Below are 26,303 nucleotides of genomic sequence, written 5' to 3' on the forward strand. Positions count from 1 at the left end.
CTTCGCTTTCTTAGAAGAAGAATTAGAAAATGTTTCCTTTGTTTCTGACAAATTCTTTTCAACTTCTTGTACCCCTGTCATTCTTTACTGTTGTTAAGCAAAAACACTAGGCATTCATCTGTATGTAAGCTTCACTTCAAAATTAAATAGTAGAGAATTTCTTAGACGCATCTCACATACAAGTAGCAAGTGTGATGATAAAATGTTTAATGGTTTCGGACTTAAACTTGGTAGGATCTGTGTGATGTAAGTGTGCCTTCAAACATGGGGTAGCTGTTATATCTGTGTGACAGTAGTTTGGCCATATACTTCCCACATTCCTCTTTCAGACTCCATCACAAAAGCTATATTAACTGCTTCAAATCCCAGAAATGTTCTCTCTCCTACAAAATGTATTAGGAATAAACTTTCCACATCATTTGCAAAGGGAGGGAAAGTAAAACTAATGCACTATTGAACTTGAGTATTGTATCACAGTTTAGTCACCTGTCTTGTCAAGCAAGAGCTCGATACGCATGTTCAGGAGGCCTTTTCTGCGGAGAAGGCATAATGCCTGTCCATGTATTTATCTCTTATATAACTAATGAACACAGAGAGCCACAACCACCTCTGTGGTCACAGTGACCAACTATATCCTCACCCTCAACTGCTGTTGCTGTGAAGGCACCACCTACAAATAGATTCATGATGCAGCAATGTGCACCCACATGGCACCATCCTATGCCAAACCTGTTCATGAGCCGCCTAGAGGAATACTTTCTAACCCCCCAGAATTCCAAATCCCAAACTCCACATCTGATTCAAATTCATTGATGACATCTTTGTGATCTGGACGGAGGGTGAAGACACCCTATCCAGATTCCTCCAGAACCTCAAACAGCTGCTTGCAGTAGGTGCCATTAGTGCTGAAGAAATCTGCCAGTATCCTTGCAGGGGGTAGCAGCCCCAAGGGGTGGAAATTGCCCCTGCATGCAGAGGTGCGTGATGTCAAGGTGAGCACACCAGCCTATGACGGCAATTGCCCCTGTTATGGCCTGCTGTCTCTCAGGGCAGACGACTGGCATACCATATTTACTCGAATCCAAGCCGCACTTTTTTTCCGGTTTTTTGTAATCCAAAAAACCGCCTGCGGCTTAGAATCGAGTGCAAAGTAGGCGGAAGTTCTGAAAAATGTTGGTAGGTGCCGCCACAACTAACATTTGCCGTCGAATATATGTAGTGCTACACAGGCAGGCTTTGTAGGCACAAAGATAAATACTGGCACCAAATCCTCTGCGTCAGTAAAGGAATTTAAAAAAAAGGTGGAAGACGAGCTTTTGTTCTCCGCCCCGAGTTTCGACTACTGCATTTTCATACATTATCCAACGAAGTAAATACAAATACCGTATTATTCATCTTCAAATGTAGCAGCATTTCAATGTACTACGAAAATCCGGCTGGCAAGACTGTTTGGGATGTTTGTCAATATGACCAACTCTACGTTATGAATTTTTTCCTACCTGTGAGAAGAGATGGTTGGTAATAGGAACCTGATGAAATGTGAATCACATGCAGTATTCTCTTCACCATAAGAATAATACGAATATAAACATTTTGCTGTGTATTCTTTCGTGTTTGGTGCTATCTCATTTCAATCCTGTCTGCCTAATAAACTACGAAACTAAGTGAGACAACAGCAAACGCAGAAGAATATACATATCATGTCATGTTTATATTCGTATTATTCTTATGCCTAATAGTGATACAGTCATAAATGAAGCACAGCAATTGACTAGATTTTTAAATCTAAGATGACTCTAATTTCTGTGCAGAATGTTATGTACTAAAGAGGTGTCTGCAAGGATTTTCAAATGGAGAAAAATTTTCACTAAACTCTCGTTCAGAACTTCTATCATACGCCGTATATTATTTAGTTCTTGTTGATCATTATCAAAGTAAGCAACAGTATAAGTAACAACAAATAGCAGTTTCTTGCCATTGTTTCGCCAATGAGACGATTTTTTTTAAGAAATTGTAAGCGGCGGTAGCGTGCACAAAAGCAAGCCATGGCGAGAGCGGCGACAGGCCGTAAACACTTATTATCTGAATGTGACAAACAGTCCCTGACACAGTACAGTAATGCATTTTCAGCTTAGAGTGACGTAAAAACCTATAACAAAGAGAATGGCGCTTATCAGATCAGAGAAAAATAAGCAATCAATTCAAACCAGACGAAGTACGTGAAAAAGGAAAGGTACCCATATAAATACGGACGGAGCGCCTGACGCATAGCAATAGCTGCCTGGTAAAGCTTAACAGCTAAGCTTATGACTCGAACCAAACTACTGTAGCTGTATCGTCATTCATTCGACCTAAATTGTGCCTCACATTACAATGGACCAACTTTGTTTCGGTTTGGAGGTGCGGCCTAAAACTTTTCTCTCCCCTTGAATTTCGAGTCTCAAATTTCAGGTGCGGCTTAGAATTGGGAAAAATTTTTTTCCTTGATTTAGAGTCTCATTTTTTAGGCGCGGCTTAGATTCCAGTGCGGCTTAGATTCGAGTAAATACGGTAGTCCTCTTGTCTTCATAGGTACTGCTTGACTGCAAATACCTCTGCTAGAGATGGCGGGTATTTGTGCTGGTTAGAAGCTCATTTGTTGTGCTGACTTCCAGCCATGTAACCAGGGTGGTGATTCTTCTGAAAAACATGGAATTCCCCCCAGAGAGTCACAACTCTTTTGTATGTGCTTGGCTACCACGGGGTCCCAGCCTTTGCACCATTACTTCCTCTCTGTGCTGCTAGCTCATGTTTCCACTATCGCTTTCCCTCTCTGCCTCTCCATTGGATGGTTTTCTTGGCCCTGGCTTATGATTTGGGAATTGAGTGTCCACTTCTGGCATTTTTTTACAACTTTTCGTTAAATGAATACATGGTCCTTATTGTTGGGTTTCACCTGCCACCCATTTCGAAAATTTTGCAGAAATTCTGTTCATGCAGGGAAGGTAGCCTAAGGTGATGTATGCTCCACCCTTATGCCTTTCCATATTTGCATCTATTACTGAGGTAATTCACCTAAAACCCAGCACAGTAGCCATCCCATTTTGGGGGGAGAGGGGGGAGTCGTCAAATATCTGCACAGTGGTGGGCCCTTGATCACACAGGAAATGCACTGTTTGTGCATGAGCTGAAAACTCCCAGTGTATGCCAAAGAGTTTGTGCCTGTCGTGAGTGGGGCACCTGGACTCCGAGCAATGGATTACTGGCCAGTTAGCTATTGTTGAGGCTAGGTGGTGCCCAAGTGGAGAGCCCCCATTCAGAGTGGGTGATACCATAGCAGATGAGCCATCAATGAAGCGGATGAAGTTATGTCCTGCTGGTGGCTATGCAGCCCCAACAGTGTCTGTGGAAGGGAAGTCCTCATTTAATGTAGAGAGAGAAGATCCTAAAATGTTTCCTTCCCTGACTGCACTATGGGAGGAATGTACGGTTAAGTGGGAAGCAGAGAAATGCTCCCCACAATACTTGGTTTGCAAAAAGGACTGATGGGGATTCCTTCTTTGCCACAAAGCCCTTATTCTTTGTGGAGAACATAGAAGACAAGTTTGGGAAAGTGGCAGCCATCTCTTAAATGAAAAGTGCATCAATTTTGATCAAAACAGCATCCCTTGCTCACAGCCGCTGCTCGCTTGTAACAATTTGGGAGACGTACTGATGATTGTCACCCCCCCCCCCCCCCTCCCCCCCGCCCATAATAGTCAAAATATGGTTCAGAGCATCATTTGTCACCAAGAGCTGCTCTTGCAATCTGATGATGAGCCTCGTGCCAACTTGGAGTGACAGGATGTTTATTTTGTTCATCGTGTCCACAAGGGGCCAAAGGACTACAGGGTTGCTATCAGTGCCTTCATCTTGGCCTTTGAGGGGGATTCAGCGCCTGAAAAGGTCAACGTGATACCAATGCGATGTGAAACCATATGTGTCGTAGTCATCCCCCAACCCCATGCGGTGGTTTAGATGTCTGAAATTCGGGCATATGTCTGTGCATTGCATCACTAGCCCCATCTGTAAAGGTTATGGATCTGGCACCAACAGCAGCTTGTCAGTTGTGGTACCCACATTCACAGCTCCCCTAAGCATCTGAGCTACTGTCTCCTCATTCCAAACATGGAAATCCATCTCCCACAATGGTGCCCCAGATCAGGGATTATGATCGCAGTGCGCATCATGTACCTCATTTTTGGACTCCAGCTGCTTCCTCTAGCATCCCTCCTCCAGGCTGACTCACGTATGCCCATTGGCCACAGCTTCGTCTTCACCTATCACAAGGTCCGAAAGACTCCTTTCATCTCTTGATGATGGCTGTCTGTGATTCCCTGTATGCCCTTGAACAGTGTAGATGCACAGTGACCTGTATCTGGACCTTGGACCATGTTGGGATCCCTCAGAATGAACTCACTGGTAGCTTAGCCAAATTGGCTACCAGTAAGCTGACTCTTGAGATAGATACTCAAGAGACAGACATCCGATCAGTATTATGCCTCAAGTTTTAGGGACCTGGAACACGGAATGGCTCACTCTGACTTCACCAAACTAACTACAGGATATGAAGGAGACTACAAATCTGTGGAGGTCCTCCATGCAGGTCTCTGACGAGAACCCTGCTGTTCTTTGTCAGCTCTGCATCAGCCATACTTGGCTGACTAATGGTCATCTCCTCTGTCATGAGAACCTATCCCACTGTCATGATTCCCATTCAACGGTGGTCCGCATCTTGCTGGACTGTCCCAACCTAGCAACCCTTCAGTGGACTTTTAAATATCTCTGACTCGCTACCCCTGATACTGGGAGACAATGCCTCAGTGACTGACTTAGTTTTACATTTTACTCTAAAAGGGTGGGCCACTTAAATCAGCCCGGTGAGGCAGATCATTCTGTTGCCTCCTCTGCGCAGATCAGACTGCGGCTGTCTGGACTTGGTGGTCCAACCCGCCCCCACCCTACCTCCTCTTTTACTCCCCCCCCCCCCCCCCCCCCTCTCCCCCCATGTAGTCTGTTCGACTTGTTCATCTTCAGTCTATCTGTGATTTTCTTGTCCTGTTTAGATTAGATTAGATCTACTTTCATTCCAATTGATCCGTGGTGAGGATGTCCTCCAGGATGTAGAACATGTCAGAAAAACGATAATACACGACAAATATTTACATCTGAAACGAATAAGCTAATGTACCTTCCACAGGTTCCAAGTGGATGATCGTAATTTTTTTTTTTTTTTAATGAGTACTATATGAAAGAATTATTTTACAAACACTAATACACTGAATTTAAAATAAAAAGAAGTTTTTATTTATTTATAGCGTAATAAACATGTAATAGAACTACTATAATACTTATTTACAATGAACACATTACTGCACTGAAATGAAATGGTGCGGAAGTTAGATTGTACTCACACACACACACACACACACACACACACACACACACACACACACACACCAGTTGGTTCTACTGAGAAATTCATCAATGGAGTAGGAGTAGTTGGCCACCAATAATTCCTTTGGCTTCTCTTAAACTGAATTTCATTGGTTGTTAAGCTTTTTATGGGTGCTGGCAAGTTATTGAAAATGTGTGTTCCTGAATGATGCACACCTTTTTGTACAAGAGTAAGTGACTTTAAATCCTTGTGAGCATTATTCTTATTTCTAGTATTGATTCCATGAACTGAGCTGTTGGTTCGAAAAAGTGATATATGTTTTATGACAAATTTCATTAAGGAATGAATATATACCGGGAAGCAGTAGTTAGTATCCCTAGTTCCCTAAACAGGGTTCTGCAGGATGTTCTTGAGTTCACACCACGTACAACTCGTACTGCGCATTTTTGTGCCTGAAAAACTTTAGTTTGGCTTGATGAATTACCCCAAAAAATAATCCCATATGATATTATGGAATGAAAGTAAGCATAGTATGCCAGCTTTTTCATTTTTATATCCCCCGTGTCTGACACAATCCGCATTGCAAACAGAGATTTGTTAAGACGTGTCAGCAGTTCTGTGGTGTGCTCCTCCCAGTTGAATTTATTATCAAGCTGTAATCCCACTTTTTTCATCTGCTTGTCGTCATATACTCGTGGGACACCCCTTACAAGTTCTGAACTGCATGTAGTGTGTTTTTTCAATGTTTAGTGACAAAGAATTGGCTAGGAACCAGTGATTGATCTCCATAAATATTTTATTAGCCCATCTTTCTAAGACTACACTTGATTTGCTATTTATTGCAATGTTTGTATCATCGGCAGACAAAACAAACTCGGCATCTGGTAATATTACTGATAAAAGGTCATTGAATTATACAAGCAAAAGTAAGGGCTCCAAGATGGAACATTGTGGGACCCCACATGTAATTAGTTTCCAGTTGGATGATGCTTGATAGCTTAATACATGTCTCTTTCCTAATAACACCCTTTGTTTCCTGTCAGAGATATAAGATTTGAACCATTTTGCAGCATTTCCTGTTAAACCATAATATTCTAATTTACTTAAAAGGATATTGTGATTTACACAGTCAAATGCCTTTGACAGATCACTAAATAACCAGTTGCCTGCAACACAACATCGGAACCCTTTAGAAATCCGAACTATGACTTTGACAGTATGTTATTTGAGATAAGATAGTTATAAAGCCGATTGTACATTCCTTTTTCTAAAATTTTTGAGAATGCTGACAGAAGTGAAATTGGATGGAAATTTGATGCTGTTTCCTTATCTCCCTTCTTAAACAGTGACTTAACTTCAGAACATTTCAACCATTCAGGAAATATTCCACTGATAAACGACTGGTTAGCCAGGTAGCTTAATATGTTACTTAACTCATAATCACATTCTGTAATTAACTTTGTTGATATTTCATCATACCCGCTAGATTTTTTTGATTTTAAAGATTTTATCATGGAAATTATTTCTGCTGGGGTAGTCAGGGCCAAATTTGTATTATGGAAGTTACTTGAAATGTCTGGTCTGAGGTGTTCCATAGCAGCATCTACAGAACCTGACAACCCCATCTGTTCAGTAACAGTTATAAAATGTTCGTTAAAAAGTTCTGCAACACTATACACATCTGTCACCAATGTATTATTTACTCTTAATGCTATTTGTTCCTCTTCATGTCTGGTTCTACCAGTCTCCTCCTTCACTATATCCCATATTTTCTTTATTTTGTTATCTGATATGACTATCTTTTTCCTTGTAATATATTTGCTTTGATGTCCATATTACAGCCTTTAATATTTTGCAGTATTTCTTGTAATGTACTATAGCATCAACATCAGAACTTTTTCGGATTAACAGATACAATTTTCTTTTTGTTTTACAAGATACCCCTATTCCTTGAGCAATCCATGGCTTCTTTGTAGACTTTGCTCTAACCTTGGTTAGTTTTGGAGGAAAACAGTGTTCAAATCAAATTTATTGGCAAAAGTGTTATATTTTTCATTCATGCCATGAGCACTGTAAACATCGTTCCAGTGAATGTCTCTGAGGAGTGTCCTAAAAACAGTCAATTTTTGGCTTATTGATTATCCTCTTCAGCTCAGATTTAACAGATTTTATATACTGTCCAGTATTAACATTTAACAGAAGAACTGCATGTCATGGTGTGAGAGGCCATTGACTATTGATTTTGTAATATAATTTGATTCATTGGACTTTTCATAGATATTATCAGTGGCTGTTTGTGAGTAATTGGCTACCCTAGTGGGGAACTTTACAGTGGGATTAAGTTGAATGATAGTGTTACTAACTCATATAAGTTCTTATTGGGAGAGTCTTTAAGGAAATCTACATTGAAATCGCCAGCAACCACTATTTCTTTGTTTTTTGGTTGTTAAATGGGCCAGTACAGCTTCAAGGTGGTTTATGAACAGATTAAGTTACCTCTGGTTGCTCAATATACACTTAATATTATGAAGGACATTTTGTGAAATTCTACTTCCTTTCCATATGCTGTTCTAGGCAAAATTTGTGAATGTCTATGTCCTTAAATTTATGACAGTTCCTGATGAATGTGGCAACTCCTCCTTTCTCCATTTCTGCTGTACAAAAGTGAGATGCTAACCTAAACCCTGTAACACTTAAAAGTTCTGTACCAGTGGTCACATGATGTTCAGAGAGGCAGATTGTCAGCTGAATGTGAAGACTGTAATTCATCTATGCAGATAATTAATTCATTAATTTTATTTCTCAGTCCTCAAATTTTTTGATGCAATAAAGATAACTGACATTTCACATTGAGTTAAAATTGGGTAGAGTTGAAATATCTGCTGACTGTTGAAAATTCTAAATCAATAGCTTTTTATGCTGTGTGAAAATATTATGAAAAGGGTCGTTGCTACTCCCCATAAAGTGGAGATGCTGAGTCACTGATAGGCACAACAAAAGGACTGTCACAAAATAAGCTGTGTGTGTGTGTGTGTGTGTGTGGGCGCGCGCGCGCGCACGCGCGCGCGCGTGCGTGCGTGCGTGCCTATCTGTTGTCTATTTTTGATAAAAGCCTTGTTGACCGAAAGCTAATTTTATAACACTCTTTTTGTTGTGTCTATCTGTGACTCAGAATCTCTGCTGTATGCTGAGTAGCAACTATCCTTTTCATAATATTGTTACATGCCATCCTGGATTTCCTGTTGTTTGATTTTGTTGCTGTTGATGTTGATTTAATAGTTCGTGGGAAGTCTGCACATCTCTGGGACAAGATAATGATCCATGGAATACTAATTGCCATCTTCGAGCAGACATTTCCTCTCACTGGTTCGCCTCAACTACCGTCTCGTGCTGAAGACATGTCATCCCTCAAAATGGCTCACAGTAAAAATTAAAACTATCCACAGTATCTGCACATTTATATGAGGCATATTATTTTATACTGTTATTTTCGTACTATGCAAATTACTTTCCTTGCAAGTATAATTTGTCAGTAAGAAGTCACCAGTACGTGCCTCTCACTGCTGGAGGGGTTTGTATAACTACACTAGGCCTCAAGTCCCCGTGTGGGGATCAGTTTTAGGTTCTTTCTTTATTTTATTTTTTTTATTTTATTTCAGTATTTTTTTATTTTTTTTACTTTATTTTTTAATTTTTTTTTGAAGTGTACTTAAATCGCTTGCAGCAAATGCTGTAATGGTTCCTTTGTGAAGGACATGACCAATTTCTTTTTTCATCTTTGTCCTGTCGAAGTATGTCTTACATCTCTGATGACCTTGCCAACAGTGGGTGTTAAAATATTCGTTCATTCGTTCGTTCCTTCCTTTCTCTTACGTGTAACAGATTGTGCGTTTTTTTTTTTAAAAAGGACCAAGCCAATGATCAAAGCTTTCCACTCGATTTCCTCACAGTGGCAGTAATTTAGAATCCCTGTGTGACATTGGCCTGCTCAGTGGGCTTCGCTGAACCACATTGCAGACTGAAGTAGTTTCATGGGATGTAATGTTGTCCGAGTCATGTAGCAGCAAGATAAAAATTAAGAATATCTTCAGATTTTTTCTTTTCTTCTTCTTCTTCTTCTTCTTCTTGCTTGCCAGTTTTGTTATTTAATTTCTAATTAACCCTTCATTATTCTATTTATGTGTCATTTTCTCACTTTACAGCAGTTTGGCCCCTTTGTTCAGAGTTTCTGTAGCATAATTTGTTAAGTTATTTCTGTGTTTATTCCTTTTGAATGCTCTGTGTATTGTGTATATCTCTTGGTCTTCTGTATCCCATTTTCACGCGCGCGCACACACACACACACACACACACACACACACACACACACTCACACACTCACTAACTCCAGTACTGCTGGCAGAATAAGTACATGATAATTTGGCCTATGCACAGAATATGCATCCTCCCCCCATGCTTCGCATGCGTCCATCACTTGTGGACGACCACCTCAATTGTCTGTGAACTCTTAGTCAGTGTTTGACATTACTACCCTTGGCTACATAGAATGCTAACTTAATAGTCTGCAAACACAGAGTCTGCAGTAAAAGTATGTGATAGTGTGCATAATGCCATAAAATTTATGTTGCATGGGGAAAATGAAACAATTGATTCTCTCTCTTCACTCATTGTGGCCGCTCCCAGTGGATCCCCCCCACCATTGCCTTTGGCCCAGTAGTCTGTGCAGCTACAGGTCAGTTATAATGTGCATATTCAGATGATGTGTGGACATGTTCTGCAACACTACAATAGGGTATTTGACTCTCTGGGAATCATCTTCAATGGTTAATTATGTCATTTCATCCTCATAACATACTTTTTCCTTTCATGAATTTCAGTGTTTAATAATAATAAAAAGAAAAGAACTGGAAATGAAATTAGAGTAATTTGAAAGTCCCCAAAATGCTCCGTTTGAACCAGGAGAGCCTGTGATGTCACTGGGTAGCACATTGCTCCTACTTTGTAAAGCTCATTCACTGTGATATCTTGTTTTGGAATTTACATATCGAGAAGTGGGTTATAAAAGGTGTGTATTACCGCATTGTACAAATACATCTATGAAAACTCCTGAAAAATTATTTTGGGTTTTCCAAAGGCTGAGAAGGTGCTTGAAATGCGCTTGCAACCTTCTTGTTGAGGTACAATTGAGGTGGTAGTGGTTACTGCATGTATTCATTCCTGTGAGGATCATTTTCGTATAAGGAAATACCCCATATCAACACTTTGTCGCTTGTAGTGTAATATGCATGGTGCTGGACTTCTAATACAATGCTCGCAAGATTGATCCCAATTGGGAGCAAGATTTTTCCCCTCGTTAAATACTATTGCCTTCTTAAGTGTACTTTATACATAAATACAGTAATGTAAGAGTTTTATGTCGTATATCTTATTACATTTTAGCACCTTTTGCACCTGATCATTTTGAGATGAATTACAGGGACAGTATTAAGAAAATGTATTTCATGCCTGAAGGAGTTCTTATTCTGTAGAATTTGAGAATCCATTTAACAATTTTTGACCACATTATTCTTTCCAAATTAGTCATTAAAGGCAGTAATAAGCCACTTCCAACTGTTTCCATTGAGCCCATTGTAAAGCTGTATGATTTTGACCAAGAGAAAAATTGAACTTTGCCTGGAACCTACCAGGAAATGTAATTAGACCAAGGAATTACAATAAAATGGAAGTTGGTCCTGCTTAAGCACATTTAAATCATAGTGTTTCTGCAGCAGTTAAGTATGCAGTAGACCAACAGATAGTGTAAGGTTCTGCTGCATCAGCTATATTTTATAGACATAATTTACCAGTGGTTTAAATTAATTACCTGGAGGAACAGAAATACTGCAATGTTTAAAGCTTTTGAAGACAAATTCAGTGATGCTGTGCCGTTCCCGACAAGTGTTACTATACTGTCTCAAAATACGGAAATTTACAAGAGAGGTACCAGGAAAACAGTAGCAGTTATGCCAACAACAGCAGCAATTAACAAACACAATTATCTTCTGAATGAAAAAGTTTCTGCTGTGTCTTTTTGTGCAGGCCTTCTCAAGCTGCTCTGGGAAACCTTTTCTGTATGGTCAGAGTGAATAATCCAGTTCCAGATTTCCTCAGTCTTAAGACAATTCTGTGACGTATTGCTGTGTCACAGTACTTCCATCCCAGTCACCATGCAATGCAGTTTCCACATTTCTTGTTTCTGGGTTGTTTTTGAAAAATGAAGAGACCACAAATACTTCAATTTTCGGAAGGTTTCCACTATCAGCCTTTACAAAATTTATTTCCACTGTTACTTGAATTGACAACTTTTATTTTTGAGCACTAAATACCTAAATGGTTTGCAGAAGTAATACAGAAAAACACTCGCCTTATTCCTAGCCTGTGATGTCACCTGAACTTAACCCAATAACAGAGCATTTTTTGATCATGGAACCAAATCTGGAAATTGAATGATTTTTAAAATTTAATTACTTTAAGGTAAAAGACATTTTGTGAGAATATTGATAAGTGCTATTTGAATGTTAGAATCATTCAAAATAACAACAATGTGAACAGTATTTTTAACTTAGGAAAATAGCCTAGGTCAGAAACAGTTAGTCTTTCACTTGAAACAATGAACATATTGTTTTATAGCAATTTCGTTCTGATATAGTTTCTTCATTCTCCTTGGTCAGCTAAAATGTTTTAATTTTCAGGGAACCTTGAGATACACCATAACACGTAAAAAGTATATTACTCCCGCATCCCTATAATTAATTAACTATAGTTGATGTACCTTCAATATTTGTCCTGCCTTCATATGTCTCTTTACTACTGCTACTACTACTACTCTCTCTCTCTCTCTCTCTCTCTCTCTCTCTCTCTCTCTCTCTCTCTGTGTGTGTGTGTGTGCCTGTGTGTGTGTGTGTGTGTGTGTGTGTGTGTGTGTGTGTGTGTGTTTCATTATGCATTTTATAGTTGTTAGTATAAAGTAGTACAGTGCTCTCTGATCTGTTACATTTAATCAAAAAGTCATAGGAAAGATAGCAGTAACACCACAATTATTCCATTTGCCAGAGATTTTGTTATGTCTTGCATGTGTTGTTGCAGTTTAGTTTGAAAGCAAGTTAAACATCAATGTATCACAGTTGCAGTATGTGCGACTCGTCAGCACAGCAAGTGGCAGTACATCAACAGTGGCAAGTACAGCTAGGGCATCCACTGATGGTCTGCTGTCTGCAACGGCAGTCAGTGCCACCGCCAGGCCTTTAGCGATGTCAACAGTACGCTCGCAGCCGCAGGCTGTGAAGATGGTACCAATAGCACCAGCAGCACCCTCAGTCCGAACGGTTAGTCATGTCCTTACCCCATATAAGTATTAATGCATGCTGTGTCTCCGAACACCAAAAAATTTGAACACTACTGAAGGAATTCCAAAATATTTAACTGTTTCACACTGTTTTATTAGGACATACAAATCTGTTTAACAAAATTGACAGGGGGAAATGGATAAAGGAATATAAAGGGCATAGTGTGTTACTCTGGTCTTAGTTTTCTTTCCACACTTTATATACGTGTCAGTTTGGATTCTGCCTCCTACATACAAATGCCTTATTAGTTCAACAAGTTTTATATAATGTGAGCTGAAGTACTGGGTTATTACAGTGTCCATACCACTGTCAAAACATTAATATATTTATGCTATTTACATTTTATTATGTTTAGGGTGTTTTACTACTCTTTCAAACCTCAGCTCATGCATAAGCCACTGCTAAAGGAGAATAGTAAAAGTCTGTAATATGCTTATAATTTATATCTTGATACAATAGGGATGTGCTACATTCTCGGGGCTGTAAGTAGCAAGATACCAAACATAGTTATAATATGCGTGTATCCATAATTTATGCACATTTTGTTTGGTACCAGTTTTGCAAGAAAGTGATTTTTGGGATCTTCCTTCTACAACTGATAGAAGTCAGGTCTTTAGTAGTTGTACCAGTGTAGAGGGCATCAGCTGTTGGCACCACTCAGAGTGAGTGGTGGAGGGATGGACCAGTAGGCCCCGGTGACAGACTGGTGGTCAATACAAATGATGCATGTGCAAACACCTTGTGGTGCTGACTTCGGGCCCACAGAGTGGACTTAGTATCATATACACTTGCCCCAACTCGGTCTTGAAATGATGGCTGCAGCTGGTGGTGCCCAGTCGTCTCATCGTCTAGCATAGCTCTGGTGTTGTTGCTGGACTCAGAATGAATAGGCCTCATTATTCTTAGTTATTATATGATTCCAGGGTGCTTTTGTTGCACTATTACCTGGGACCCAGTCATCCAGTCATACAGCTCATTACATGGTTCTTGCCATGGTGTAGTGACACGGTGCTGCCCGCTGCAGCTATTACTGCTGCACGGTGCAAGTTTCTCCAAGCATGGCTAGCCCCCGTACATGTTGCTATAACAATTATGTCACCACATTATGCTTTATGGCCAGTGGTAGCTAGCTCATTGCTCTACAATGGCTTTCTTCCAAATTCCTAAGAGTTTTACTTAAAACTAGGTAGCAACACTACATCCCCCCCACCACCACCCTCCCTCTCCATGGGAAAGATCCAACCCCCAATTCCTCACCATGACTACTTCCATCATCATTTTATAAAATAAGTGTCACACTCCCAACATTATACTAGACTTGCAAACACTGCACATTTACTACATCAAATTCTATAGCTACTTCCTTGCAAATCCTTGAGCATGTCTATCGTCTACTTTATATCTGTCCACTGCACATCTTTGCCCCAACAAGACTTCATCCAAGCTTCCAGTCTCTCTTAAGCTTTAACAAATTCATTTTTCCCCGATATTTACACTACAGTATTCCTCGTACATTCACTATGGCTATTGTCAGCTTGGGATCTCCACTTGTATTGCTTTATCTATCTTCATCTCTCAAGAGTCCTGTGGCCTGCTCATTATCTCATATACTAAGAACCATATTTCATTGCTAGGTTTCTTGCCATGCTTAGGCGCACACAAATTCTAATTCTTCGTTCCACACGTACAAATTAAAATGACACTCTTCCTTTCTTAATAAATTATTCTTAACATACCAACTTCAACAAAACATCGTCCGATTCCATTTAATTCTTAACATTTGGCATTTCATCTACATATCTGGTGGTTTTTTAACTGTTTGATTTGGTACAACTTTAGGAACTTTGTTCTTGCACAATAGGTCCTCCTGTGGTTTCTCAGCAACCACACTCCCAAAGCTACCCTCATGAGAAAACCACATACACTACGATCATTCACAACACTTCGACCGGCAGTACCACTTATTCCTCCCTGTAGTGATAAGAGGGGTAGCAAATTTGTTATAAAAATAAAAATCAGTACATTACTTTATGGACAGTGCTTTTAGTACATTTATTGCGTTCATGTCAAGCAAATGTCGATTTATGACATCATTGTCCAGACACGAATTAATTGTGATCCAAATCCGTTTTGGCAAATTAATAGTTTCTCTCAGTGTATTGATTATGAAATATAAACTCTCAAAGTGTATTCAGAATGGGAAATATTAATATAAAGGTGTTTTAGTATTTCTATGCATGAAAAGGAGAGTGAATTTATGTGCAGCTTTTACTCAGAGACGACTACTTACTTAAAGTGCAAAAGTGCGTGTGTATAGTTCGCTTGCCGGTGCGGTGAATTTTATTTTATGATTCTGAATCGGATGGAGATAAATCCAGTTCCAGTTAGATTCTTATGTCAGATCACGTCATTGTGAAGGAGTTGTGTAGCCCACCAGGGAAATACTGAAAACTGTGCACTAGTTTTAAGTAAGTTATGTGCCAGTGCGAGATCGGGCTGTTCAGCGAATCATGAACGCCGGCCGAAGTGGCCGTGCGGTTAAAGGCGCTGCAGTCTGGAACCGCAAGACCGCTACGGTCGCAGGTTCGAATCCTGCCTCGGGCATGGATGTTTGTGTTGTCCTTAGGTTAGTTAGGTTTAACTAATTCTAAGTTCTAGGGGACTAATGACCTCAGCAGTTGAGTCCCATAGTGCTCAGAGCCATTTAAACCATTTTTGAATCATGAACAATAGTTACAAATATGCTTGGATTTAATCCACAAAGCTGAAATTAATTTTGAAACACGTTCTGATTTGGACAAAAACTAAATGAAAGGTTATTTAAAATATCGAGGATCAGTTTTAATAGAGACACATGTGACGTTGTAATGAATTCATTGAAATGGTTCGCAAAACAGGAAAGTCCATTACACACATAAAATGCTACACGAAGTTTGGTGACACATGCGAGTATGAGAGAGTTTCTTTTCTTCTCCATAAATACCAATGAACAGACAATGAGATTATTAACTGTTGCATAATTTCATTTTAACACTATGGAACTTGTTATATTTACCATGTTTCTTCACCGAGATATCTCAGGAAGCTGGGACAAACAAGAAGAAAGAAGAGTCATTGGCAAATCCCACTGTAGCACTCATTACATACTGAATGCCACTCAAAATTTTTTTACTCCTGCTCACGCAAAACAACTTCCTGGTGTCTGGTGGCACTGTATCATACGAATTAACCCTTGGTGTATTTGTTCAGGTTTAACTGGTTTGTCCCATACATTACACACACCTTGTGACAGGTCTGCACTGGCGATAGCTTTCTATCACTGTAGGTTAGATTTGGCATGATGTTGGTTTCCAGGCTTGTGTTGCACACTGCACCCAATTCATACTCTTTATGTATACCAGTCTTCGGCTGTGCTGTAAATAGCCCGCTGTGCACATCAGCTGCTTGCTCTGCAAGGCTGTGACCCAGTACTTGCTCTTGTGCTTCATTCTAAACTTGTGGAATAAATTCTTCGACAGATTTAGCTACTCTACAAACTCTTTTCTTCTTTCTTTTCCTCCTTCGCCCTGCTTTCGAGGAACTATTCTCTGTGTTATACCATGCGTGTCCGCAGCTCGTGGTCTTGCGGTAGCATTCTCGCTTCCCGCGCACAGGGACCCGGGTTCGATTACCGGCGGGGTCAGGGATTTTTCCTGCCTCGAGATGACTGGGTGTTGTTGTGTCGACTTCATCACCATCATTCGTCCCCATTACGGTCGGAGGAAGGCAATGGCAAACCACCTCCTCTAGGACCTTGCCTAGTATGGCAGTGCAGTTCCCCCGCATCGTCCCCTACGCTCCTCGGAGTATGGGACCTCATCATCATACCATGTGTTATACCGTTCCTGCCACAACATTTGCAACACAACTACAAACAACTTCTTGTGCATTTCCTGTAGTATCCAAAACAATGACATCTGCAGTTCCACTCTGCACAGTGCAAAAATCACTGTTACTTGCACTTCCCTGAGCACCCAGACCAGGTCCTCCAGCCTCAACAAAACACTTATCGCCAGCCATTGCGGCAGACACTGCTGCATTTAAATCACCCGTGTAACTGTGCCCACAATTGACCACTTAGATATAGCACACACTCATTCCTCCTACCACAGACTTCACAATTCCCCTGGATATAGGACTAGTACTTTTACATTACCCACCTTACCTTCATCATCATCATCATCATCCTCATCCTCATCATCATCATAATCATTATTCTCTGCCTTGTGTAACTGGTCGTAAACTTACGTTACGACACCTCCTACAACTAATTTAACTTACGCACTTTAAAGATCATCCACCCATCCATGACATACTTGCCTACTCTTCACAGGATACCCCCGCAGATGGCCCACAGCATTTCTGTGGGTAGGTGTGTGGTGCACATGGGGCCCAGAGCTACTGGAGGTGCATATCCTTCCCCATATCCACTCTTGCCCATCCTAGCTCTTTCGTCACCCCTCCCCCCTCACCCCCACCCTCCTGCCTGCTCCCCATGTCTGCCTCGGTGTTCCCCTTTACATGATAACCTGGCTGTTCTCTTGGTTCTGCTATTCCTTTATGGTCTTGTGTCTCACATTTCCACCCCTCACCCCCTCCCCCCCCCCCCCCCCCTCATCCCCACCTTTTCTCAGCTTTTTCTGGTTCCTTTTGGGGTTTGACCTCCCTTTCTAAATTGTTTCATAGTGTGAGCCATTTGAGGAAGACCTCCTTCCCTAGCATATCCAGTGTGCTTCCTCTAACACCCCTCGCCTTCCCCCCCCCCCCCCCCCCCTTTCCTTCTTCCCTGCCATAGCCTCCACCCCACCCCCTTCCCACTAAGTCACCAGCACGGTAGCCAGTCCGTGTGGTGGGGCTGTTATGTACTCATCTGGCTGAGCTCCTGACAACACAGGGATCACACTTCTGGCACTTGCGCTGTCAGTCTCTCATGTATGCCAAGGAGTGATTGCTCTCTTTTTTTTTTTGTCAGAAGTCTTGGCAATGACCACTGTGTCAGGCAGCCCTTGCTGCAGCTGGGTGGCACCCAAGAAGTGAGCCTCTGATAGAAGTAGGTGTTACGAGGACTGGTGGTGTGCACATGAAGCTTGCTAAGCTCTGGACTTCTGGCCAGTTTTCTGCGGCCATGTCTTAAGGTAGGAACAATTCTGTCTATGCTCCTATTTTTCCTTTCTCGTCCTTCCCCTCTTTGGCCACTCTCTGCGAGGAGGGCCAGACCCACATGCTTGGGCTGAAACCCCTTCCCCACTACTACAGAGGGAGAGACTTTCGCTGCTATCGAACTTCTTTTTCGTGTAGAAAACATTGCAGTGAAGTTTGGTGAAGTTGACTCTCTTAGTAAGATTCAGTCTGGTTCCCTACTGATCAGAATCTCTTCTGCCAGTCAGTTGGCTTGTCTTTGTGCTCGTGAGCACCTAGGAGACATCTCGGTGAGTATCACACTTCACCAGTCCTTAAATATGACCCGGCACATTGTTTTCCACAGGGACCTGTCTTCAATCTGATAACTAACTCGGGACTAACCTGGGATGGCGGGTCGTTCATTTCACCTGGCAAGTCCAGATGGGTCCTTAAGACAATTGCGTTGACAATAGCACTTCCCTCCTGGCTTTTGAGGGGGATACCCTTCTGGAAAAATTCGAAGTTATGATTTATTGTTGCAACATAAAGAGTTACATCTCATCTCCCATGCGCTGTTCCTGTTGTCTCTATTTTGGTATGTGTCTCAGTGATGTGAGGCGACTGCTATTTGCAGTGACTGCAGCCATCCTCTCCATGTGGGGTATCTTTGCACCCCACTGGCCAAGTGCATGGACCGTTCCAGACCACATTCTCCTCACTCACCAGACTGTTCGATATATAAAAAGGGAAGGAACATTCAGGAATTCAGAACTCTCGAACATCTATCTTTCTTCTCTTGCAGCTGCTGCAGATGGGGCTCATTTAGGAACTGCCCTTCCAGGCATCTCAAAGGCAAGAAGCCTGTTACTTTGAACCAGACATGAGACCCATGCTCTGTGGGCTTCAGGGCCACTCATTCTCTTTCATATTCTGGTATTATTGCGAATTGCTCTCTTCCCAACAATAACTCCTCTTGCACTCCAATAGGGGAGGAGGAGGAGATGGAGGAGGAGGAGGAGGAGGAAGAGATGATGATGATGGAGGAGGAGGAGGAGGAGGAGGAGGAGGAGAGGAAGAAGAAGAAGAAGAAGATGATGTGTAAGTCTTAACGTCTCAGGGGGTGTCACTCTTTCCCTCTCAAGTCAGAACCTGGTCTTACATTCAAGGACATCACTCCATTATTACCAGTGATGGTCACTAACTCAGTATCATTATAGATTTTGGGCCATTCATCTTCCATCTGGGCTCTGGTACTAATCTCCTCCAGTGGAACTGTAATGGTTACTGTTGTTATCTGTTGGAATTTCAGTCTGTTTCTATATATTCTGTAGATGGTGTTGTATTGCTGGAATCTCGTTCTGTGGATACTTATTCGCTGACTCTTTGTGATTTCAAAGCCTTTTGTCAGAACTGAGTCAGCCCTTTGCGAGTGTACGGTGGTGTCTGTACGTTGGTCCACATATTCCTGGGCACTCGCAGTAGTGGCTGTTGGAATCCATTTAGACTCTGTGGTAGCAATTTACAATCTTTATCTCCCCCCAGACCTTTCTCCAATGCTTCCTGCTCATCTCACACACCTTAGACAGCCACTCCTCTCTTCCTTCTTCTTGGATATTGTAATGTCTTAAACCTCTGTGGGGTGGTACTGCAGCCACTGACCAGAGCACTCCCACACACTTCATTTTGGCACTTTCTTGGCCTTAATCTTTCCTTCTGTAGCCCTGGATTCCTCCCCTCCTTTCAGAGTGGATTTTATGATGATTTGTGTGACAGTGATCTTTTCTGATTGTCTTGCCTTTTATTCAGCATCACTTGCCTGGACACCCTTCCAGGTGGGTCTTTGCAAATGAGGATTGGGATATGTTTTCCTTGGCTGCCATCCCAACTGCTCCACCACACAACAGAACTGGAGTCTGTACAGTGTTTGACTGACGCTGTACTTTTGGCAGCTGCTTCACCAAGTCCCTCTTCTTACGGATCTCCCCAGCAGAAGACTGTCACATGGTGGATCCCCTAAATTGCTGCAGCTGACTAAAGATTGCTGTTGTGCTCTCCAATGCTGCAAACGACATCCATCTCTCAACCACTTCCTGGCCTTTAAACAGCTTTATACTTGTAACTGTTATCTAATTAAATGCCAGAAATAGATTTGTAGGGAAAGCTATGTCACTGCCATAGGACCACAGACTCCCTCTTTACAGGCGCGTGCATCGATACGGTGCATTTTTGGCCGCCATCCTCCTACAGGTGTCGGGAGAATTTCTCTGAATGCTGTTCTACATCTACATCTACATTTATACTCTGCAAGCCACCCAACGGTGTGTGGTGGAGGGCACTTTACGTGCCACTGTCATTACCTCCCTTTCCTATTCGTCGTGTATGGTTCGCGGGAAGAAAGACTGCAGGAAAGCCTCTGTGCACGCTCGAATCTCTCTAATTTTACATTCGTGATCCCCTCTGGAGGTATAAGTAGGGGGAAGCCATATATTCGATACCTCATCCAGAAACGCACCCTCTCGAAACCTGGACAGCAAGCTACACCACGATGCAGAGGGCCTCCCTTGCGGAGTCTTCCACATCTCCGTAACGCTATCACGCTTACCAAATAACCCTGTGACGAAACGCGCCGCTCTTCTTTGGATCTTCTCTATTAACCCAACCTGGTACGGATCCCACACTGATGAGCAATACTCAAGTATAGGTCGAACGAGTGTTTTGTAAGCCACCTCCTTTGTTGATGGACTACATTTTCTAAGGACTCTCCCAATGAATCTCAACCTGGCACCCGCCTACCAACAATTAATTTTATATGATCATTTCACTTCAAATCATTCCGTATGCATACTCCCAGATAGTTTACAGAAGTAACTGCTACCAGTGTTTGTTCCGCTATCATATAATCATACAATAAAGGATCCTTCTTTCTACGTATTCGCAATATATTACATTTGTCTATGTTAAGGGTCAGTTGCCACTCCCTGCACCAAGTGCTTATCCGCTGCAGATCTTCCTGCATTTCGCTGCAATTTTTTAATGCTGCAACTTCTCTGTATACTGCAGCAAAATCTGCGAAAAGCCGCATGGAACTTCCGATACTATCTACTAGGTCATTTATATATATTGTGAAAAGCAATGGTCCCATAACACTCCCCTGTGGCACGCCAGAGGTTACTTTAATGTCTGTAGACATCTATCCATTGAGAACAAAATGCTGTGTTGTTGTTGTTGTTGTTGTTGTTGTTGTTGTGGTCTTCAGTCCTGAGACTGGTTTGATGCAGCTCTCCATGCTACTCTATCCTGTGCAAGCTTCTTCATCTCCCAGTACTTACTGCAACCTACATCCTTCTGAATCTGCTTAGTGTATTCATCTCTTGGTATCCCTCTACGATTTTTACCCTCCACGCTGCCCTCCAATCCTAAATTTGTGATCCCTTGATGCCTCAAAACATGTCCTACCAACCAATCCCTTCTTCTAGTCAAGTTGTGCCACAAACTTCTCTTCTCCCCAATCCTATTCGGTACCTCCTCATTAGTTACGTGATCTACCCACCTTATCTTCAGCATTCTTCTGTAGCACCACATTTCGAAAGCTTCTATTCTCTTCTTGTCCAAACTATTTATCGTCCATGTTTCACTTCCATACATGGCTACACTCCATACAAATACTTTCAGAAATGACTTCCTGACACTTAAATCTATACTCGATGTTAACAAATTTCTCTTCTTCAGAAACGATTTCCTTGCCATTGCCAGTCTACATTTTATATCCTCTCTACTTCGACCATCATCAGTTATTTTACTCCCTAAATAGCAAAACTCCTTTACTACTTTAAGTGTCTCATATCCTAATCTAATTCCCTCAGCATCACCTGACTTACTTCGACTACATTCCATTATCCTCGTTTTCCTTTTGTTGATGTTCATCTTATATCCTCCTTTCAAGACACTATCCATTCCGTTCAACTGCTCTTCCAAGTCCTTTGCTGTCTCTGACAGAATTACAATGTCATCGGCGAAGCTCAAAGTTTTTATTTCTTCTCCATGAATTTTAATACCTACTCCGAATTTTTCTTTTGTTTCCTTTACTGCTTGCTCAATATACAGATTGAATAACATCGGGGAGAGGCTACAACCCTGTCTCACTCCTTTCCCAACAACTGCTTCCCTTTCATGGACTCTTATAACTGCCATCTGGTTTCTGTACAAATTGTAAATAGCCTTTTGCTCCCTGTATTTTACCCGTGCCACCTTCAGAATTTGAAAGAGAGTATCCCAGTTAACATTGTCAAAAGCTTTCTCTAAGTCTACAAATGCTAGAAACGTAGGTTTGCCTTTTCTTAATCTTCCTTCTAAGATAAGTCGTAAGGTTAGTATTGCCTCACGTGTTCCAACATTTCTACGGAATCCAAACTGATCTTCCCCGAGGTCCGCTTCTACCAGTTTTTCCATTCGTCTGTAAAGAATTCGCGTTAGTATTTTGCAACTGTGACTTATTAAACTGATAGTTCGGTAATTTTCACATTTGTCAACACCAGCTTTCTTTGGGATTGGAATTATTATATTCTTCTTGAAGTCTGAGGGTATTTCGCCTGTCTCATACATCTTGCTCACCAGATGGTAGAGTTTTGTCATGACTGGCTCTCCCAAGGCCATCAGTAGTTCTAATGGAATGTTGTCTACTCCCGGGGCCTTGTTTCGACTCAGGTCTTTCAGTGCTCTGTCAAACTCTTCACGCAGTATCATATCTCCCATTTCATCTTCATCTACATCCTCTTCCATTCCCATAATATTGTCCTCAAGTACATCGCCCTTGTATAAACCCTCTATATACTCCTTCCACCTTTCTGCCTTCCCTTCTTTGCTTAGAACTGGGTTTCCATCTGAGCTCTTGATATTCATACAAGTCGTTCTCTATCTCCAAAGGTTTCTTTAATTTTCCTGTAGGCAGTATCTATCTTACCCCTAGTGAGACAAGCCTCTACATCCTTACATTTGTCCTCTAGCCATCCCTGCTTAGCCATTTTGCACTTTCTGTCGATCTCATTTTTTAGACTTTTGTATTCCTTTTTGCCTGCTTCATTTACTGCATTTTTATATTTTCTCCTTTCATCAATTAAATTCAATATTTCTTCTGTTACCCAAGGATTTCTACTAGCCCTCGTCTTTTTACCTACTTGATCGTCTGCTGCTTTCACTACATCATACCTCAGAGCTACCCACTCTTCTTCTACTGTATTTCTTTCCCCCATTCCTGCCATTTGTTCCCTTACGCTCTCCCTGAAACTCTCTACAACCTCTGATTCTTTCAGCTTATCCAGGTCCCATCTCCTTAAATTCCCACCTTTTTGCAGTTTCTTCAGTTTCAATCTGCAGTTCATAAACAATAGATTGTGGTCAGAATCCACATCTGCCCCTGGAAATGTCTTACAATTTAAAACCTGGTTCCTAAATCTCTGTCTTACCATTATATAATCTATCTGATACCTTTTAGTATCTCCAGGATTCTTCCAGGTATACAACCTTCTTTTATGATTCTTGAACCAAGTGTTAGCTATGACTAAGTTATGCTCTGTGCAAAATTCTACAAGGCGGCTTCCTCTTTCATTTCTTCCCCCCAATCCATATTCACCTACTATGTTTCCTTCTCTTCCTTTTCCTACTGACAAATTCCAGTCACCCATGACTATTAAATTTTCGTCTCCCTTCACTACCTGAATAATTTCTTTTATCTCGTCATACATTTCATCTATTTCTTCATCATCTGCCGAGCTAGTTGGCATATAAACTTGTACTACTGTAGTAGGCATGGGCTTTGTGTCTATCTTGGCCACAATAATGCGTTCACTATGCTGTTTGTAGTAGCTAACCCGCACTCCTATTTTTTATTCATTATTAAACCTACTCCTGCATTACCCCTATTTGATTTTGTATTTATAACCCTGTAATCACCTGACCAAAAGTCTTGTTCCTCCTGCCACCGAACTTCACTAATTGCCACTATATCTAACTTTAACCTATCCATTTCCCCTTTTAAATTTTCTAACCTACCTGCCCGATTAAGGGATCTGACATTCCACGCTCCGATCCGTAGAACGCCAGTTTTCTTTCTCCTGATAACGACGTCCTCTTGAGTAGTCCCCGCCCGGAGATCCGAATGTGGGACTATTTTACCTCCGGAATATTTTACCCAAGAGGACGCCATCATCATTTAATCATACAGTAAAGCAGCATGTCCTCAGGAAAAATTACGGCTGTAGTTTCCCCTTGCTTTCAGCCGTTCGCAGTACCAGCACAGCAAGGCCGTTGTGGTTAATGTTACAAGGCCAGATCAGTCAATCATCCAGACTGTTGCCCCTGCAACTACTGAAAAGACTGCTGCCCCTCTTCAGGAACCACATGTTTGTCTGACGTCTCAACAGATACCCCTCTGTTGTGGTTGCACCTATGGTACGGCCATCTGTATCGCTGAGGCACACAAGCCTCCCCACCAACGGCAAGGTCCATGGTTCATGGGGGGAACTGTGTTATGTTTGCTAAAAACTCTTCAATCCAGCCACACAGCTGGTCTGATATTCTGTAGGCTCCTCACCAGACCAGACTCTGTCACTGAGCATTTTGCTCAGCATTTTACACAGGCCTCAGCATTGATCCATATCTGCCCACAGTCAGTTTTCTCAAATACTATCTCGGACTACTCCATTTATTTCTCATTCCCCATTGTATGGAGCCTTATAATGTGCTGTTTAGTGAATGGCAGTTGGGCAGTGCACCTACTCTGTGCATCGACATGGCTCCTGCACCAGATCGGGTGCACAACCAAGTGCTTAAACACTTATCAGTGGCTGTCCAATCTCATGTTCTTTTCAACCATCTTTGGAGCGAGAAAATGTCATTATTCTAGTTTTGAAATGGAATAAACCACCTCTTCAGATGGACAGTTATCATCCGATCAGTTTAACCAGTGCCCTCTGCAAGTTACTTGAACATGTGGTGAGTCGAAGGCTGTATTGAATTCTTGTATCTGAGGGCCTTTTGGCTTCAACCCTGCATCATTTCTGCTGAGGCTGTTTTGCTGCAGATAAATTTAGTCCACCTGGAGACTGCTATATGAACAGTTTTTGCTCAGTGTCAAGACCTTGTTGCAGTTTTTCTTGGTCAACATAAAGCTTATGTTACCACATGGCACCACCGCATCCTTGCCACCTTACATGAATGGGGCTTTCGTGGCCCACTCGCAATTTTTATCTGGAACTTTCTTTCATATTGCAGTTTTCAGGAAAAAATTGGCAAATTGCTTAGCACCCCCCATCTGCAGGAGAATGGGGTACTGTAGGGTTCTGTTTTGAGTGTCCCTCTCTTTTTAGTGGCTATGAGTGGTCTGGTGGCGGCTGTGGGACCTATGGTGTCCCCCTCTTTATATGCTGAGGACTTTTTCATTTATTTTTGTTCATCCACAATGGCCATTGCTGAACACAGACTGCAAACAGCAATACGCAGAGCATAATCTTCGGCTCTTAGTCACGGCTTCCAATTTTTGGCTGCCGAAACCTGAATTGTGGATTCTTTCCTCACTGTACAGTGCATTTCCATCTGGAGTTGTAGCTTGATGGCCAGCCCCTCAATGTGGTGGACACAAGTTGGTTTTTACGACTGATCTTTGATGCCCTGGTAACTTGGCTTCCCCATCTTCACCAACATGTTGGTCACTCCTTAAGGCTCATCGATGCCTCAGCAGCATTGACTAGGACGTAGCCCACTGTGCTCTTCAGTGGCTCTACAAAGCATTGGTCCCGACCCATCTAGAATGCGAGAGTCTCACATATGGCTTGGCATCACCTTCCATGTTATAGGTGCTGGACCCGATACACCGTTGTGGGGTACAACTGGCAACTGATGTCTTTTGGAGTAGCCCCAAGATCAGCCTCATAGTGGAGGCAGGGGTTCCATGGTTGCAAGTTCTGTGCTAACAACAGGTCATCACTTAAGTGTAGCACATCTGCTGCTCCCCAGAGCACCCAAACTACCATCTTCTCTTTCCAGATACATTGGCCCAGGTCTGGGGTTGCAGTCACCATCTGCATCCGGCCCCTTTTTTCAAAACTTCAGTTCTCGCCTCTACCACCTTTTCCCTGGGTTTGCTCATGTCTACCTCCAAGGTGCATTGCTCGTCCCCAACTGTGTCTTGACCTATTACAAGGTCCAAAGGAGTCGGCTCTGCCTGAGGCCCCTCACAACCAAGTCTCCTCCATATTCGGTGCATTTCGTGGTTCAGAAGTAGACTATACTCATGGCTTGATAGTTGCCATTAGCACTGGCGTTGCTTACCAGAAGGCTGCAGTGTT

The 26,303-nt window shown here is 41.9% G+C and overlaps 1 protein-coding gene across 1 annotated transcript in view; it reads left to right on the plus strand.

The window, feature by feature from the left end:
* Positions 1 to 26,303, plus strand: part of LOC124593801 (protein lin-54 homolog) — a 276,607-nt gene that overhangs the window by 131,059 nt on the left and 119,245 nt on the right. The window contains exon 6 of the mRNA XM_047132149.1: positions 12,580 to 12,780. Coding sequence (XP_046988105.1) covers positions 12,580 to 12,780 — 201 coding nt within the window. The remainder of the gene's footprint in view (positions 1 to 12,579; positions 12,781 to 26,303) is intronic.

The sequence above is a fragment of the Schistocerca americana genome, chromosome 2 (assembly GCF_021461395.2).
Source record: "Schistocerca americana isolate TAMUIC-IGC-003095 chromosome 2, iqSchAmer2.1, whole genome shotgun sequence".
NCBI classification, from domain to species: domain Eukaryota; kingdom Metazoa; phylum Arthropoda; class Insecta; order Orthoptera; family Acrididae; genus Schistocerca; species Schistocerca americana.